At 42.6% G+C, this 18,104-nt stretch overlaps 1 protein-coding gene across 2 annotated transcripts in view; it reads right to left on the reverse strand.

Moving 5' to 3' along the window:
* Positions 1–18,104, reverse strand: part of dlgap3 (discs, large (Drosophila) homolog-associated protein 3) — a 136,364-nt gene that overhangs the window by 18,461 nt on the left and 99,799 nt on the right. For both annotated transcript variants that reach the window (XM_032536193.1, XM_032536194.1), the window contains exon 3: positions 1–955. This exon is cut by the window's left edge and continues 238 nt beyond it. In XM_032536193.1, coding sequence (XP_032392084.1) covers positions 1–854 — 854 coding nt within the window. In that variant the 5' untranslated portion in view covers positions 855–955. The remainder of the gene's footprint in view (positions 956–18,104) is intronic.

Raw genomic sequence — 18,104 nt, forward strand, 5'->3', positions numbered from 1 at the left:
CCACCACCACCACCACCCCCACCACCACTACGCTCCTTGGGCCTCTTCATGGTGAGCTCCTGGATGGCTGCATCCAGGCTCTCGTGTCCGCTGGGATACCCCCGTCTGCCCCCACTGACCAGGAAGCTGCTGTCGCTGTCCAGGTTGTCGTCAGAGCTCCACCAGCCTGCCGTCCTGCTGCGGTGGCGTCTGCCCGACTCGTGCCGCGAGTCTCCGCTCTTGCTTCGCTCTCGAGACTTGCTCCTCCTGGTGGAGCGAGGCTGGTGACCTGAATAGTGGCCTCCGCCATCCTCCCCTCCGCTCCTGTGGCCTCCTCCTCTCTCGCCACGGTAGTCCCCGCCTCCTCTCGTGCCATTGTACTCCCGTTTGGTCGGTGCCTCCAGGGAATGGGACTTGGCAAAGAGGCGCTGCACAGAGTTGACCAGGTGGCGGATACGCGAGGGGCTCTCGCTGCGCGGCTCAGCACCCCCACTGGCGGCGCGCTGGTACTGCAGTGTGTGGAAGCCATCAGGATGAAAGGGCCCCTGCTTCTCAAACTGGTCTATCAGGTTCGGGGGAATGCGGTGCATCTTACCACCGTGGCCTGAGGACAGGCACTCTTCGCAAGAGTCGAACGACTGGAGAGGTGGGTGCTGGTTGGGGTGGGAGCGGGGGAAGGTTCCCCCTCCAGAGTGGCTGTGGGAGTGGGAGTGGGAATGGTGCCTCTCCAGCGCCAGGGCCTCAGCCGGACCTCCTGGAGTGTAATAGTGGCCATCGCTCTGACCCTGGTAGTATTCTCTGGCTGGGCCGTCACAGGCCTCGGGCGTGCAGTGGCAGGAGCCTCCTCCACCACCACCGGAGGAATGCTGGGACATGCTACGGCTGACATGGTACCCTTTCACAGGCGCCGGGCCGTGGTGGGCCGTCCGGGCCGAAAGGGGGCGCTGTGGGCGTGACAGGGCTGCACCGGTCTCACCTGGAGGCACAGAGAGAGTAACAATCGTATATATTGAAATCGCATCCGGGGAAACAGGGGTGAACACATTATCAAATAATTGAATCAAGGGTTCAGTGATGCATTCAGTAATATTTTACTGTCTCATTCCACATAATTACTGTGAGATGATGAGTAGGTGTCGCTGATCACTTCAGTGACTCTTCTGTTACCTCAATAGCTGCTGCAATTTCAAGCTTTTTTTAAACAGGTGAAATAATACACACTTAAGTCTGTATTGTGTGAAAACAGTAGTATAATCCTTTGATAATAGGATTCTGAGCACGTACAGGTATAAATAACTTATGATTGAAATCTGCACTGTATGTGTCTGTGATAAACAAAGGTGGGAGGTGTAGTTTAAGAGTAATTCATACTTCCAAATGAATCACAGCAAAACGAAACGGACTTTGTAGATGGATGTCCAGATTGTTTTCTCTCTTTTATCAAGAAGCCTGTTAAATTGAAAGTGAAAATGTTCTTTTTCTTTTTCGGATTAACATTTTTATTGATGTTGCGGTTCATTTTTTTACCCAACCCAAGGCAAACAAGCCAGCAATAGTGAGCATTCATCCCGGAGCTATCTTCCCCTCGTTCATAGGGCTGCTGGGCTGATAAATCAAGAATATCATTTCTTTCTTTCTCATAATGTCTCTTCAGTTTCTGCCTGCCTCTCCCATTTTGCACCTCTCGCTCCTCTCTCCTGTTTATCGTTATAATCATCAGCCAATGCGCTCCTTGTTGTCTTTTTCCTCCATCCATGCCCAAAGGAAGTCTTGGAGCATTCACATGATATACAGCTGATTCATCGATCCCCTGCATCCTAATACAGGGGAGATGGAGAGCATCCAAGCGAATTCACAAACCTCGTGAGTACCAGACGAACTATAACACCATTTACAATGTGCAGGTGACCAGGCAGAAACCAACCCCGCCGTTGCTTTGAAAGAACAAAAAAAAGTGCACAAGAGGATGGGATCTTCTCCACAAAACAAATAAAATCAATACACCTTTCAAAGCAACAACGTGGTACAATGGAAACCTCATCACCCACACATTCTGGTTGCTGTCAGTAAAAGTAAACAGAAGAAGATCGGCGTGTTACCTTTCCTTTCAGCACGTGGATATCAACTGAGACTCCATATGTGGTAATCATGTGTTTTATTGGACCGGCATTAATTGCTGCTGCAGTAATCTCATCCTCTGTTAACCATGTTGCTCACTAACTATATAATGAATCAAGGGCATGCGACCTGCTTATAATGCACCCAAGCATTTCCAGTCACTTCGAGATTTGATTAAACCGAGATGAAATGACTCGCCGCTCGGCTGGATGGGTTTCACCGAGCTCCTGTGAGTCTATTTACGCTCGTGTTGGTCGGCCTTTCACACAGAGATGAGAGATGGGGGACAGATGCTGGGATAATCATTAAATAGAGCGTGGCCTGTTTGCCTTGATTGGCTGAATGAGAGCTGCCACCCATGCTCACCCATATTCAGCCGTGGCATTGGTGTAGCCGTGACAACGGGCCTCTCGAAGTCAACACCCCACCGTGGACAGATTTTTGACAGCCGTGGCACCTGGGTGGATGGGAGCGCTTTTTCTTTGCAGGCTAGGCAGAGCTAGGACTCACTTCATTTAGAAGTGTACTACAGTTGACAGTGTGTCTCCTAGCAACACCAAATGTCAGTCGAGCGTCATAGCAAAAGCCCACCCAGACATCGGAAGTTCAGATATAGTTTCCATAAATATGCCAAAGTTGTATTCCTTTTTTTCATCAACATAGTTTATATATTTCCTTGCACGAAAAGTGAGGACAATTCCACTTTTCAATAAAAAAACAGTATTATTAATAATGTATACTTTATTAATCCTGCAAAGGGAAATTACAATTTACACTCTGTTGTTATTACACACATTACACACAGGCCTGAATTACACACACATGCTCAGTACCTATACATGCACTAAATGACGAGAGTGCCCATGGAAAGGCGCCCCGAGCAGTTGGGGGTTCGGTGCCTTGCTCAAGGGCATCTTGGCAGTGCCCAGGGGGTGACCTGGCACCTCTCCAGCTACCAGTCTACAGTTTGACTTTAAAATTCTTAGAAATAAAGAAGAAAAATAAAGATAGGATATATATATATATACACATCGCAAATAATCTGATGAGATGGATATTTTTGGCAGTGTGTTATACATGGCATGTGTGTGTCCCTGTTTATGAATAGACCGCGAAGTGAGCAGCGCTGCTCTGCCTAGAGGAGTAAATGAATCCATGTTCTGTTTATTATCAAGTCTTTGGCTTCGGAGCGGGCTGCTGGCTAGGAGCTGTCAGTCACAGTGACACCCAAGCACTCATGCCCCAACGTGGGGTTGCGCTCGCGCACATTAACAAAAAAAGAAAATAGACACCCATGTGCAGACAGACATTTGAAAAGATATAGAGAGGTAGAAAAGACGCAGCTGAACGTTGGCTGTCTCTTTCCTTTCTTTCCTTGCCTCGATCCATCTCTCCACATGTCTCCCTCTCCTCTCCGTCTCTCCTCCTGACCTACTTCTATCCATCCTCCAGTCATGTCTCTCTCCTCCTTTCTTTTTTTCTTCTTCTCTTTCTTCTTCTTCTTTACCCTGTCGGTCTGTGTGGCTCTGTCAGCACTTCTCTGTGTGGAGTTAATAGCGAAGTTTGCTTCCATTCTTCCTCTCTTGGCCTGTACTGATCTATCTGTCATCCACCGGTGTGCTCTCTGCTTCATTTCTTGTTAGATAATTAAAGTGTGTCAGTATTACGTACAAACGTTTAACGCAACAAATAATAGGACATTCTTCTGTTCTTATGTGTATGTTTTCAGGGATCTCTTCAAATCTGATACTTCTTTCCCTTTTGCCTTCCACATTTTTTTTTATTTTCTATATTTCAATCCCTCTTTGGATAACTCTCTTCCCCCTCCTCTCTGTGTAGGCAGGAATATTGTGCAGCTGCACGAGAGTTGGAGCTGTACAACACGCTGTCATTGTTTAACACTGCTTGACATCAACCTGATTGTTACATAGGCTTCAGTCTGGAGCTGCTTCTTTTTAAACATTTACGCGATCGCGGCAGCTGCTCTGACCCACTTTGCCGACAGCTGAGTCTGCCCTCTCTCCGCCATCCCTGGGAGCTGTGGGTCAAAGTGTGTTTCACGTCCGGGAGATCCTGTAAATTCAACAACTGAAAAACCATAACGGTAAATGCATTTTTATTAGGGCTGTCAAACGATTAACATTTTTTAGTTGATTAATCGCATAGTAATGTGCGTTAATCACTCGATAGATCGCATTTTTAAATTCTATTTCAAATCCACTCCAATTGAAGTTAAATGAGATTATCAATGTAATGACACATTGTCATTCATACCAAATGACTTAATAAGTAAAACTACCAATTGATCTCACTTGCTGTGTCTTGAGTTCAGCAGTATTAGGTGGGCTATGTTGAAGTGGCCAACCACTTTGCGACATTTAGCAGTGCACCGTCAAATGCACTGTTTTGTAGAGACACGGTGACTGAGCGTTGAATACTATGAGCCGCCCGGCAGGTTGTCGAGTGGTAGCTGTTTCGACCTGCAATCATATTTCTAGCACTGCCTGTGTTCAGCATGCTCACTTTCTCTTCAATGTTCCACTGACCCGCCACATCCATAAAATGCCTCGCCATACGTCAGCCATATGCCTCTCATCATTTTCTCATTCCAGTCAATGCATGTGAATGCATGCTTCCACTCCTGATCGATGTAATGAGCTGTTACTCCAGATAGTTATGATTACCTAGCGATGTCCAATAGTCCACCAGTAAGCGCGACAGAAGCTGTGTTGTCCAAATTCGTAGCTAGTTTTGCGTTCTCTGTGTCATACCACTCGTGTATCCTGGACTGACTGTGGCCCTGGATGGCATCTCGTACGTGAGGTCACCGAGGCAATCCGGATATATCACGGAGACCTTCGTCTTCCACTATATAAACTGGCCTGCATGCTGTGGCTATCCATTTAGCTATAGCTTGGGTCAGTTTACTGGAGGTCGACGTATCCATCGATCTGCTTCTAAAACGGCTGTCACGTGTAGTTTGTCGTACGTTACCAGAAGCAGAGCTTACGCTGGGATCCGTGTGCTTGGCTTGCAAGTGATACCTCAGACTGGATGTACTTCGGTGATAACTAAACTCAGCTCGACAAATGCTACATATAACTTTCGTTTTGTCAAGTGTACTATCTGCCAAAGTTTTGAAAATAAACTTCCCATCCATTATCCCTTCTTTCTCCATAATCAACTTCTGTGCTGATTTCTTTTCAATCTGGCTGCACACCCTTCTATGAGACTACCACTTGGCGGCACGCTACTGTTCATCAGTGTCGCGCGCCCTGTGCAAACACCTCAATACGGTACTTCAAGGGTCAAAGACAACGTGCGTTAATTGCGACTTTTTTCTTAATCGATTAATATATGATTGTTTAACTCGTTATCGGCGCTAATTTTGACAGCCCTATTTTTATATATTTTTCCTCACTTATAGGAAATGTGTCTGGAGTCTGGGTCACTGTGTAATTTACTTGTTGGCATGTGTGCCGAGAAGAAGCTGCACATTCCACATTATTAAAGGCCAGTTATTTCCTGGATCCAAGATACTATGCATTCTGATAAAGTTCCCTTGGCCTTTGGAATTAAAACAGCCCCCCTCCCCCATCATCACATACCCTTCACCATACCTAGAGATTGGCATGGGATACTTTCCATAAAATCATCTCTCAATGCTAATCAAACCAGCGATTAGTCTAACTGAAATAAAACCATGCCAGTCTCTATGTATGGTGAAGGGTATGTGATGATGTGGGAGGGGGGAGCTATTTTAATTCCAAAGGCCAAGGGAACTTTATCAGGATGCATGGTATCCTGGATCCATGAAATAACTGGCCTTTAATAATAAAAATCTGCCTGCCTCTATGGGAATTTAACATAGGGTTCTGTATACTTATGCCCCCTGCATTTTAAAGAAGAACATTTCTTTATTTACAATACATTATTCATCCACAAAGAAAATTGGTGTCCTTAAAGGTTGGATTTTAACGCATTAAGATAAATTTCCAAAACATGGTTTTTTTATTCCTCTTTTTAGCCAACTTAAGCATGGGCATGTAAACTTATGAGCACCACTGTATGTGCTGTGAACTTGGGATATTTGAGAAATGCCTTTTATTACTAGTGTAAAGTCTTTCTGCCCACACAGGCTTTCTGTAGGGGGACTTTAATTCCCTGACCTGCTGGACAAAAATAAAAATAATAAAACTAAAACAAGAATAACAAATAAAGTGAACCTATACCAATATACAAATTATCATAAAGAACATAAATAAATGTGGCATGTCCAGAAAGGATCAAAAAGAAGCATACACTAATATGGGCCTACCTCTTAACAATTAATGCAATATTTATCATGTATACAACTCACAAACTACCATTCAATCATTTATAACTAAAACAATTAACTCACATTCATCCAACCAATACTTCCTCGTCCCTACACATCTTAAACCATGTTTTTGTACATCTACAGTATTTAAATTGATGTATAAGTGGACTTTGTTTAATAACCCTCCTCTTGTCCTCAGGTCAAATTTGACCCGCGTTCAACAAGTTTCTATATCTGAAATTTGGGTTTCTTGCAACCAAATGCAAGAATGGTTCTGATGGAAATTGATGGTTCCATACAACGCTCTTCACAAGTACTATAAATGATCAGTTCACTACTTTTCATTAACTTTGGTTGTTTCATTCAATTGTATAGCATTTGAAGAAGAAAATGATGAAAGAACGTTGAACAAAGTGACAAATATGTCAGGAAAAGCTTCAAAAATATCAGAAAATGGCAAGAACAGCGAAAAAAAGTGGAGTGAAAAAACATAAGGAAAAGCATCAAAAGTGTTGAAAAAGATGACCATTTTATTTTAAATTTTGACGCAAAAAAAACAAAAAGTTGCATGGTCAAACTATTCCACAAATCACCCCCACAAGTTAAACTACACATACTCTTCATAGTGATCCAAACGTTACTCTTGAATCACAACCCCTCTCTCTGTCTAAGAACATTTGGACATGTTCCTTATGTTCCTAATTCTTTTTAAGAAGAACATTTTCTGCTGTAATGTTAATCAATTCCAAAGAAGGGACTGTTTGTGTGTTTTGATATGCCTTTTGAGAGGGTACATTTAAACTTTTTCAAAGTACAATTGAGTACCATTCCGCTCCAAATTGGAGGAGATTGACGCCACCTGGGTCAAATTGGCACGCACCCCAAAAATGCTTTCCGATTGGGTGAGAGGGTATTAAAGGGTTTGGAAGACAACGAACTGGTTGGTCTGTTGTTGGTTTTTTTCCCCCACTCTCCAAGAAAATTGAAGCAGGCCAGTGTTTTGTGTACTATAAAGTTTTTTGTTTTCCTCACTATAACTGAACAGACCTAGTGAAATTATTTTTCTTTTTTTTCTTCTTTTTGTGGCCAGTGAATACATCTTTTTAATCTGGAAAATCAATGCCTGCATGCTTGTCCCTTCTTCCCATTCAGTACAGCAAATGCCATTACAGATTTTAGTGGACAGAACCCTTCGTATGATTGGAAGTGACTAGTCAGCTGTAGACAAGCCAGTGATCGGGAAGCATCAATGCACCAGCGGATGATGAAAGGTGTTCCCTTCCAGGGAATGACAATCTATTGTAAAATATTGATACTGTCTTTCCCCTAAAAATGTTCCATAGACTGTTACCATTAATGGACAGAGCGTGTGTGACGTCACCCATTGGTTTGTGGAGATAAGATATGAGTCGTCGAGTTTGCCGTTACGGGCGCAGCCATCGTGGTTGCGGATGTGACGATGACTTTAGACGAGAGGGAGGAGCAAAGCGGGAAATAATATGACGAATAAGAGCGAATGGTACCATGTTAAGGAGCTTGGTTGGGGGTGGTGGCTGGGTCACGAACACATTTCAGGAACAGGAATTTCACCCAGGAGACTGGGGTTTGGAAATAAAAGTGAATTGCAAATTTCTGTTTTTTGTTCACGGAAGAAACAAAACAAACCGAACAAAGGGAACTACGTCACGTCCTGCGTCATGCGTAACCAGAAGTAAAGTAACTTTTTCGAAACATAACCAAGTAGTTTTAAAACCTGAAGGCTGTTTTATGGTTGTGCGCAGAATCAACGGCACACCCCCGCAGAACCCCACTGCCTCTACACCGGACCCTGCGCCGAAAATGTAACTACACGACACTCGGCCGTGGCTTGGTAGCGTTGCATTCCCCCCCGACTCATTTGCTTGTTTTCCTTCTTCATGAACAACATGAAATCAAGGGGAGGGTTGACTTTTCCTGCTACAGATTTCCCACTGGGGTCAGAAAGCACAGGGGAGACCCTTTGTTTCTCTCACTATGACTCTAGAGTCGGTACTCGCTCCAAAGTTAATCTCTGTCACTCTCACACTCATCCCTCGCTCTATCACCCACTCCCTCCCCTCCACACACACGTCGTCACCAAACATCAGGCCACTTACGTAGGCTATTGCGAAAGCTGTGTGTGCCTCCACACAACCATAAAACGTTAATGGCGTGTTTGAAACTGCGACCATTGCATTCTCTGGTTTTAATATGAGGACAGAAAACGTCCCAGTGGGTCTTACTTCCTGCTACTGCTAGGGGCACTAATTTATGAAAGGCTCTGGTGGTTCGTATTACAGGAATTAATAATCCATATCTCCCAGGGTGTCGTGGATGACGATGACCGGAGGTGAAAGGGGAGGAGGAGGGTTGCATGTTTTGCGTGAAATGACAACTGACCACAGCAGAGAGAAGAACAGATGTAAGCAGGTATGCCATGCTGTGATTGGCTTGTGGAATTCATGGCCGATTCTGGTTGGTTTAACTAAAAAAAAAAACGCCCCGATTGAGATCTGATCAGTTTAGGGAGAGAGAGAGTGTCAGTGAGTGTGAAGTCTTCCTGAAAGAATTAACGCCGAGCTTCATTAGATGAAGAAATATTGGCTTCAATGGTACAGTTCAACATTTTGGGAAATATGCTTATTCGCTTTTTTGCCTAGCATTAATTGATAAGATTGATACCCCTCTCATGTCTGTACAGTAAATATACAGGCCTGTCTCCTAAATATTTAATTCCAGTACAAAAAGACAGCATTCTAAATCATCTTTCGAGGGAAACGTTTTTTTTTTTCCTGGATGAAGTTCGTCTTTGGCGTATCACCAATACGTTTCTAATCAGTCTACCTACATTAGTTGGGTCAGACAAACCAACAGGACTTTCACCCAGGAAGCTGTTGTTTGTTTCCAGTGTGAAACCAAAAGTCAACAGTGACTACATTACGTATGTTGTTGTCGTATGTTAACCCTAACCCTTGCTCTGGGACTCTTAGTGTCGCAAAAATGCCCTATTAGAGTCTGAACATAAATAAATACGTGTCCGGAAAGAAGTAAAAAGAAAGTATACACTTAGATGGTCATACCTCTTCTCCCTAACAATTAACACAAAATGTATCATGTACACAACTTGCAATCAACCATTCAATCAGATATAACTGAAACAATTAACTCACATTCATCCCACCAATCCTTCCTCATCCCAACATCTTAAAACATTTGTTTGTGCATCTACAGTATTTTAATTGATTTATACGTGGACATTTCAAAAATTCACCCCACAAGTGATGTGAACTTTATTCTGAAAGTCTGTATGGGACGCACCGGGCAGAGCAGTAGCACAACTGCTGCGCTGTAAGGTGAAGTATAGTTTTAAGAGCGACAACTGTAGCGAGTGAGTCCGGCTATCATCAGACCAAGCTCGATCTTTTAAAGGTCCCATGGCGTGAAACTTTCACTTCATGAGGTTTTTTTTAACGTTAATATGAGTTCCCTGCCTATGGTCCCCCATTGGGTAGAACTGGCAATAGGTGTAAACCGAGCCCTGGAAATCCTGGTCTGCCTTTGAGAAAATGAAAATTCAGACGGGCTGATCTGAAATCTTGCCCCTTATGAGGTCATAAGGAACAAGGTTACCTCCCTTTAATCTGCTTTGCCTGCCCAGAGAAGTTGGCCCACCCATGAGAGAGACAGAGTCTCAGTGACAGACTCATTCTCCCAAAATGCACTACAGAGCGCCACAGGAAGTCATTCCTGCCTGTGGCCATCAAACTTTTTAACTCCTCCCTCAAGTGTCTGACACACACACTCAGAGAGGTTGAAACTGGACATTATTATCTGATTATCTGTTTGTGCAATAACACTGGCCTACATGTGTGCAATTTCAAATACTACAATTATATTTATTTATTATATTTAACTTTTCACCATTCCAAATCCTTAATTATGTTAATTATGTAAATAATGTATAATAACATTCCTTTATGTAAATACCGTACGTATCCAATTCCTTATATTTCTTTATTTCTTGTATTCTACTCTATTTATAATATTTGTGCAACTACACACAGAGTTTCCCTTCGGGGATCAATAAAGTATTTCTGATTCTGATTCTGATTCTGAGAGAAAGCATGGATTTCAAACGAACAAAGTGGCAGTTGGTCAAGGCCACACCCCCAGCCTTCACTTTGACCCCCCCCCCCCCCCCCCCACAAAAGACAGAGAAATGGCAACTACCAAGAATGCTCATGGGGATGGCCTTATTGGCTGTAATTCTGCACAAAGGCTGAATTTCTGGAAAGAGGCTTCAGATATGGTATTAGGGGACCACTAAGGCCTATGTAAAAGCATCCAAAAAGTCCCATGTCATGGGACCTTTAAGACTCTGTATTTTACTGCACAAGAAGTGTGATTAACGGGCATAGTTCAAATCACTGTACGCAATTGGGTAGTCCTTCAACCAATCAGACCAATGATCCGCGTGGCGTACTTTCCAGAGCTGGTCGGTAGCAAGGCAAACACGTCCTTTTGTAAGAATTTTTCCAGGGCAAGTTTCTGTTCCGTTTTCAGAGAAAACGTTCCTTTAAAATCTTTTTAAACAGCAGCGTCAGCGGCGTCAGCGGGTTGTTGCGATTCGGTGGCTGCCATGTTGAATGTAAACAAAAACCTGGCTGCCGTCGATTCTCTGTCATCATGTCATCATGCCAATAGCACATCAGGTGGACATGCCAGTTTGTGATTGGTCTCCGCAGATTTGTAACGGAAGCAGTTTACCCAGTCGCGAGTAGTATAAGAGACCTAAGAATCGCGTGAGGAGGCCGGATGGGGTGGTGGATGGGTCAAACAGAGGACTTTCAATTTTTTTTTAACACCTACAATCTTTTCCTAAACCTACCTGTCTCATTCTTGTCCCTTGACTCACTTAAATGTTAAAACCCACAATCTTTCTCCAACCCTAACTTAGTGGTTTTACCCTGCACATTGAAAAATGACCCATGCCAAAGCACCCAAAAAAAGTGACGCCATGAGTTCCGGGGAAAAAAAAGTGTCAAAAAAAGAACAATTCTTTGACTCGCTGGGAGTGAGAATGTTTCGGTAATGAACGTAACATACGTCACAGATGTAAATTATGTGACAAACATATTTATTTAACCTAAACCAACCTAAACAATTATCTTTTTCTAAACTGAAACAAGTAGTTTGCTTTCCTAACAACGTTACCCAAGCCCAAGAAATATCCTGCCACATAAACCTCTTTTCTTTACCATCTGTACGATGTTATGAATTACATGTATTACTTTAAAGAGGATTTTATTTTGCTACCAGAGTGGGAGACAATAGCAGACAATCATTTGGACAAGCAGCTACAGTCTTGGCTTTATTGAAATGGGCTAACGCTGGAATGCAGTGGGTATTGTGTGCCTAAAAACTGCCTTTGTTTGACTGCAGATACAATGAACGAAGATACAGCATGCTCACAGCCAGATATGTCGACTCATTTGAAAATACAAGGATTGGAACTGCACAGAGCTCTTATACAATTGTAGTCAAACAATGGAAAAGTTTTCATTTGTCTGGTATCGGTCCACATGTGCCTGGTACAGTAGACTTCACAGATGCTATTAACCACCGGAGCTGTGCACACCCGTAATGGGAAGCGGGAACAGACAATAGTAGAATGTATAAAAAAGAGGATTGAAATAATGGAGGATTGGCTCAGCTGTGTGTTGGCCTGCTCTTCCTTCTTTGCTAGCCACAGAGACATGCATGCTGGGAAACTGGCAGAAGGACTGATTTGCTCTTCTCAGCTTTTAGCCATGAATGATCTATTTTCCCACTGCCTTCTCTGAAGTGCACAAACACACGCCACACACAGTACTCTGGCAGCCGGGTGACTGCCGTAGCTAACCTATCATGATCCAGAAAGATTTAAGGATGATGGGTAAGATGGAACATTTCAAGGGTGACCCGCGGAAGAGGCCCCGCCCTGTAAAATATGACTGCAGGGCCAGATGGCCGTAACTATGAACAAAAGCTAATGGCTTTGGGTTTAAAGAAATGCAAGGCACCTACTGGCCTAATACATGCTTTCACATCCATTTATGTGTAAAGGTGTTGTAGCTGCCCACTTTCAGGTGGGAACTTGCAGGAGTTAACACACAAAAATGATGCAGATGGGTACAGTGCACCTGCAAGCTCAAGATGCCTGTGCACTCACACGCACACTCTGAAAATAAAAATAGGTGTTGGTAAGGGTGGCTGAAAATGTGAATGAATGTAGCTTGAGATGAGGAGCAGAGAAGGGTGAGAGAGGAGGAAAATGTAGCAAAAATGCAAGAAAGACAAAGAGGAAGTATTGGAGACAGGCAGAGAGAAAGTGCAAGACAGAATGGGAGAAAGAGAGACGATAGCCACAGCACAGGGGAAATATGCTCCCATCATGAGGGCAAAATTGAAAAGTGCCTAGGGGGCAATTCCTATATCTTGCTCTCCTAGTCTCCTCCTCCTCTTGCCCTGTTTTCCCATCTCTCATTATTCCCATATTCTCCTTCACAACCTGCTTTTTCCATCCTCCTATCTCACATTGCTTTACTCTCACTCCCTCTCTTACACTTAGCAGAATCAACTCTGCAGCAGGAGTTTAACAAGTCTAAAGTTTACAGGACCTGTAAGGTATGTTTTTAAATGAAAAAAAAAATCACTTTAAATTCAAGTTTGATTCTTGGAACTTACATATTTTTATCAGAATATTTGCTTGTCGTGACCCAATACCTGTGCAAGACCACAATGCCTTCAAGGTAACGCCATAATACCGGTGTATGTATCTTTTGCTAGCTCTGGAGACTCCAGCCCTGTCTTCCCCCAGAAGCAGGGAAAGCTGAGCTACTGCAAGCTGGTTGTTGAGTTTCCTTTTAACAAAAGACTCTCTGGAAAACAGTGTAGCATGTGCCTAGGTTTTTTATTGGGAAACGTCCGAACTCAAAGTGTCTCTGGTAAACGCTGCCTTTGACAAGGTTGAAAAGAGTAATTACATTTGCCCTCCGTATGGTTCGACCAGCAGCGTCTGTGTAAGTAAACAACACAACGTAATCGGCTGATGTTTTTATTCACGTCGCGAAAGCTCAGAAAAATCAACCTAGTTTTGGAAACAGATGACGCTGGTTTATCACCGTGTAATATTCACATTCTGTGCGAAAGTACTCGTGATAAAAACAACAGTTCAACTATTTAACTCACTAAAAAATAGGAACAATCCACCAAAGCATAATAGGGGCTCTTAAGCCTTAAGAAAAACGACTTAAGAAAACTTGATGTGATGCACAGCAGTCTCCAGTATCAGAATCAAACACCATTGGTGCACTAATCCATCGACCCTTCCTCCTCTCTAAGAGATTTTGTGGCACTTCAACAACAACAAACTACTAATATTCTGGCATATAATAAAGGCCCGTATCAAAATGTATTTTGTGTATTCAAAACATCCTTTTAGCTAACATTCACTAGCTTGATTTAATTAACACGATGAAGAAGACATTTAGCATAAAGCTGCATGTTTACAGGCTGAGAAGGCTGTGACTTAATGAGAGGGAAAATACCAACACCATTTAGCACAGTGCTGCTCACTTTTAATTGGCCTGCATTTTCACACTCTGACATTGCTGATGACACAAGACGGGGTCAAACAGAGATCAAGAGCAATAAGAGAATATCACAATGGACATTCTGAGAGTCAGTCATTACACATTAGACCGTAACCTTCGGGTTATGGTCATTCAACATACACATAGTCTCACATCCTGTTCCCAGTCACGCACTGTATTCAATTTTCTGTAACATACAGAAGCTAAGTGTACCCTCTCTCCTTTTTCCCCGTCCTCAGCTTTCAATACTGTTGATCACCACATCATACATAGACAGGCTCAGAGAGTGGGTGGGCACCTCTGGGAAAGCCCCTGATTGTTTTTTTCTCTCCATATTTGGTAGGTAGGAATCATTCTGTGGCTTTTGACCATTGTATGTCTGAGTTCGCTGCCTTGTCGTGTGGGGTGCCCCAGGGTTCGGTTCTGGGACCAATTTTATTTTCCTTTATATGCTTCCTCTTGGGCACATTATCAGTAAATTTAAAGTTATTTCAAATCACTGCTATGCGGATGACTTTCAATTGTGTTTCTCTTTTAAACCCGACTAGATTGATAATTTAAATCTTTTGCAGGACTTGATGACCAGAACGTTTCTTCAGTTAAATGATCACAAAATTGAGGTTTTGATTGTTTGATTGACAGCATTGTTTCTGAGGTGGCTAGCAGTATTGGGTCACGATACTCAAATGTGTGTTCCAGCCTAGGAAATCTTGGTGTGACTTTAGATCAGGCTATGAGCCTTCACAAACACATCAAGCCCTTAACCTGCACTTGTTTTTTCCACCTCAGAAAAAATGCAAAACTCAATTGTGTTGTATCCTACGCTGTGTTAGAAAAGATAATGCATGCCTTTTGTTGCGTTTGGATTGCTGTAATTATGTTTTTACTTGCCTCAGTAATTCATCTGTAGATAGTTTATAATTGGTTCATATGCTGCTGCTAGACCATTGAAAAAGACACGGAGGTCATGTCACATTACCCCCTATCCAGGCCTCTTTGTACTGGCTACCTGTTACATTCAGGATCCAGTTTAAGATTCTTGTAATTACATACAGAGCCATCATGGTCAGGCACCGGCCTACATTGGTGATCTGCTTCACCCTTACATTGTCAGCAGATCTTTGAGATCACAGTTTACTGAGCTGAAAATATTAACTAATAACTCAAGCTACTGTTGATGTGTAATCTCCGCTTATGTCTTGATGCTTTCTGCAGTTACACATGGCATACAAAAAAAGATAATATTTCTGATCTAGCTGCGTATATGCTGTCTTTATGGTTATGTGTATATTTTAACCATTTTTTTTGTTCTTCTTCTTGCTATGGTCTAAAATCATCTGGCCGAAGGACTACAGTTGAAAATTAGCCAACTGGCTAACACTGGCACATTTACAGAAATGTTGATTAAGTGTATTGTCCTTTTATAAATCAAAATACAAAACTGAAAGTGACAGAGCTTTTGAAACAGATGCTCCTGGACTGTGGAACGCTTTGCCACATGTTTTAAGAGTGACGGCATCTGTTGAAATCTTTAAAAAGGTCACATCTTTTTAGTCAGGCGTTTTGTTTAGCCACATTGTTGACTGTATTAACTTTTTACGCTTTCATGTTTTATTATGATTTACTGTGATTTATTGGGCTTTTCATGATTATCGATTTATTTTAATGTATTTATTTTTGCGTTGTGACTCTGTCTGTGTTGAGTGCTATATAAATAAACTTGACCTACTTACTTGTCTTTACTTGTCACTTCATAACTCTTTCCTTCTGTCTGCCCTTCGCTCACTCTCTCTGCCACTCTCTCAACACGTCGCTTCTCCTTCTCTCTCCCTCTCCCTCTCTTTAGTCGCTGGTGTAATGTTGTATTACAAACTCTCCTGACAGAAAATCAAAGGTAGATGCAAAAAACCACAGCTCAGAGGAACCAAAACACACACACACACACACACACACACACACACACACACACACACACACACACACACACCACACACACACACACACACACACACACACACGTCAATGCCTCTGAAATGACTTTTAAAACCCTGTGTTTTTCACCTGACCGTGATGTCTTACTTGAAATTCATCCATAGTCATAAACTAATATTATTTTAGAAGAACTGTTGTAAATGGACCTCCATGAGCCAGCAACTGTTTCCTAGATAAGAACGAAGCTACAGAAACTCAAACATTAAAAATCTTCTGGAAAAGAAAATACAGCAGGACGCACTTCAGAGCAAAGTTGAAATCAGAAAAAGAGGTTACTCACAAACTAGCATTATGCAGTGTGACAGATCGCTCCACTTTTAACTCACGACTTTACCAGTTTGTAGACGGATTCCCAGTAAGTGGTCACTTCGAACTCCTCCAAATGCTGCACATATACATGGACACCGGCTGCAGCTGTGTCCACAGATGCAAATCACAGATAGAGGCAGAGGGATGGACACACACACACACACATCACACATACAGACGTTTAACCAGCTGAACGTAGTGTTGCTAGGTTACTTGGTGAAATAGGTTACTACATATTTGCATACGTCTCACATGGGTGTTCGTACACCATGAGAGAGAGAGAGAGAGAGAGAGAGAGAGAGAGAGAGAGAGAAAGAGAGAGAATAGTTGTCTACAGGGATCAGTATTTCCAAAGGTGCAATGCAGCACGATTAGGGCTTATTTGGGGGTTTAGTTGAATATGTCTAAAATACAAGCATGTTTGAAATGCAAATAAAGTATACATGCAAAATGGATATGTGCTTTTGCATAATGTATGTGTGTGTATGGTTGCTTGTGCTGGTGCTTTGATGTGGGATTGCCTGGTTCAGTGGCTTTGAGGGCCAAGCCAATACAGAGGTGGGCCAACTCCTTTGCTTTCTTCTGCTTTGCTTTCCAATCCTTTCTTTGATTCTCCTCTCCTCTCCTCTCCGCACTATTTCCTTATGCCCATCACACTTTTCCTCCCTCCTTCCAGTCTCCTTCTCTTTCTCTCCTCCATGCAACACCTCGTTAAAGCAAACTAATATCAATGCTAAAACTGCAGCGACCGCCTGGAGAACTCTAATATTGAACAGATGGAGGAGGCTTAATAACACTTAATCTCATTAAGGTGCAAAAGAAAAAGTTTAGCAGTAATCTCAACTAAACGGGAAGTGTTCACATCATTTCGTTAAAAGGCAGGCTCAGTATCCGCTGCTCCACATGCTGCCTAAGTCAATAGCTGGACGGATTTTACACATACAGGTACAACACACACAGCATCCCATCGATACACAAAAAAAAAAAGGAAAACCGTGTCGTGCTGAAAGGTGTTTCTCTTACTTCTGGCAATGGAAACACAGCAGGTGAGAAGTGACAGGAATTGAAAATGCTACTACTTCTGTGTGTGAAGTGTGACGCTCTAAAGGTTAGATGTGACTCGACTTTGAAAGCAAAAATGGTCTAATAATTAATATTTAAATCCTCCCACGTTTTGACCTTGTAAAATCCCCGAATAATGAACAAGACTGAGCAGGAATTCAGATGAAAGTCCAGTTAAAGCAACAGATTCATATTATCAAAGGCATATTCAGATACCAAAACACTGCACAATACACAGAGTAGTACTACTCACAGGCAGGATTTTACACACCTGGAATGATATCACGGCGGCAATTATCTTTTCTGTCACAAATACGAGGTAAACAGTAGAAATATGGCGCTCATGTTACAAAATAGTGTACTGGGAATGTGCGCTCTCAATTGCGTGTATGTGATTGGCCAGCACGGCGTTTTTTTTGTATTTTATGTAATTTTTCATTTTTGGAATTAAAAAAAAGAATGGAAAAATGACATAACTTTCCCTAGAGCCATGCCACAGCTACAGGCCGGCCTTGCATGGACACACACCTTCAACATTTAATTTGTAGGGGTGATCCTCAACATGACTTGAAACACTCGACACCTGGACCAGTCCCAACGTGTTTTTAACCAGCTCTTGATGTGAGCATGCATCATTTGGTCCCAGGTGTCAGGAAAAAGATTCAATAGTC

This window comes from Etheostoma spectabile, chromosome 14 (assembly GCF_008692095.1).
Source record: "Etheostoma spectabile isolate EspeVRDwgs_2016 chromosome 14, UIUC_Espe_1.0, whole genome shotgun sequence".
NCBI classification, from domain to species: Eukaryota; Metazoa; Chordata; class Actinopteri; order Perciformes; family Percidae; genus Etheostoma; species Etheostoma spectabile.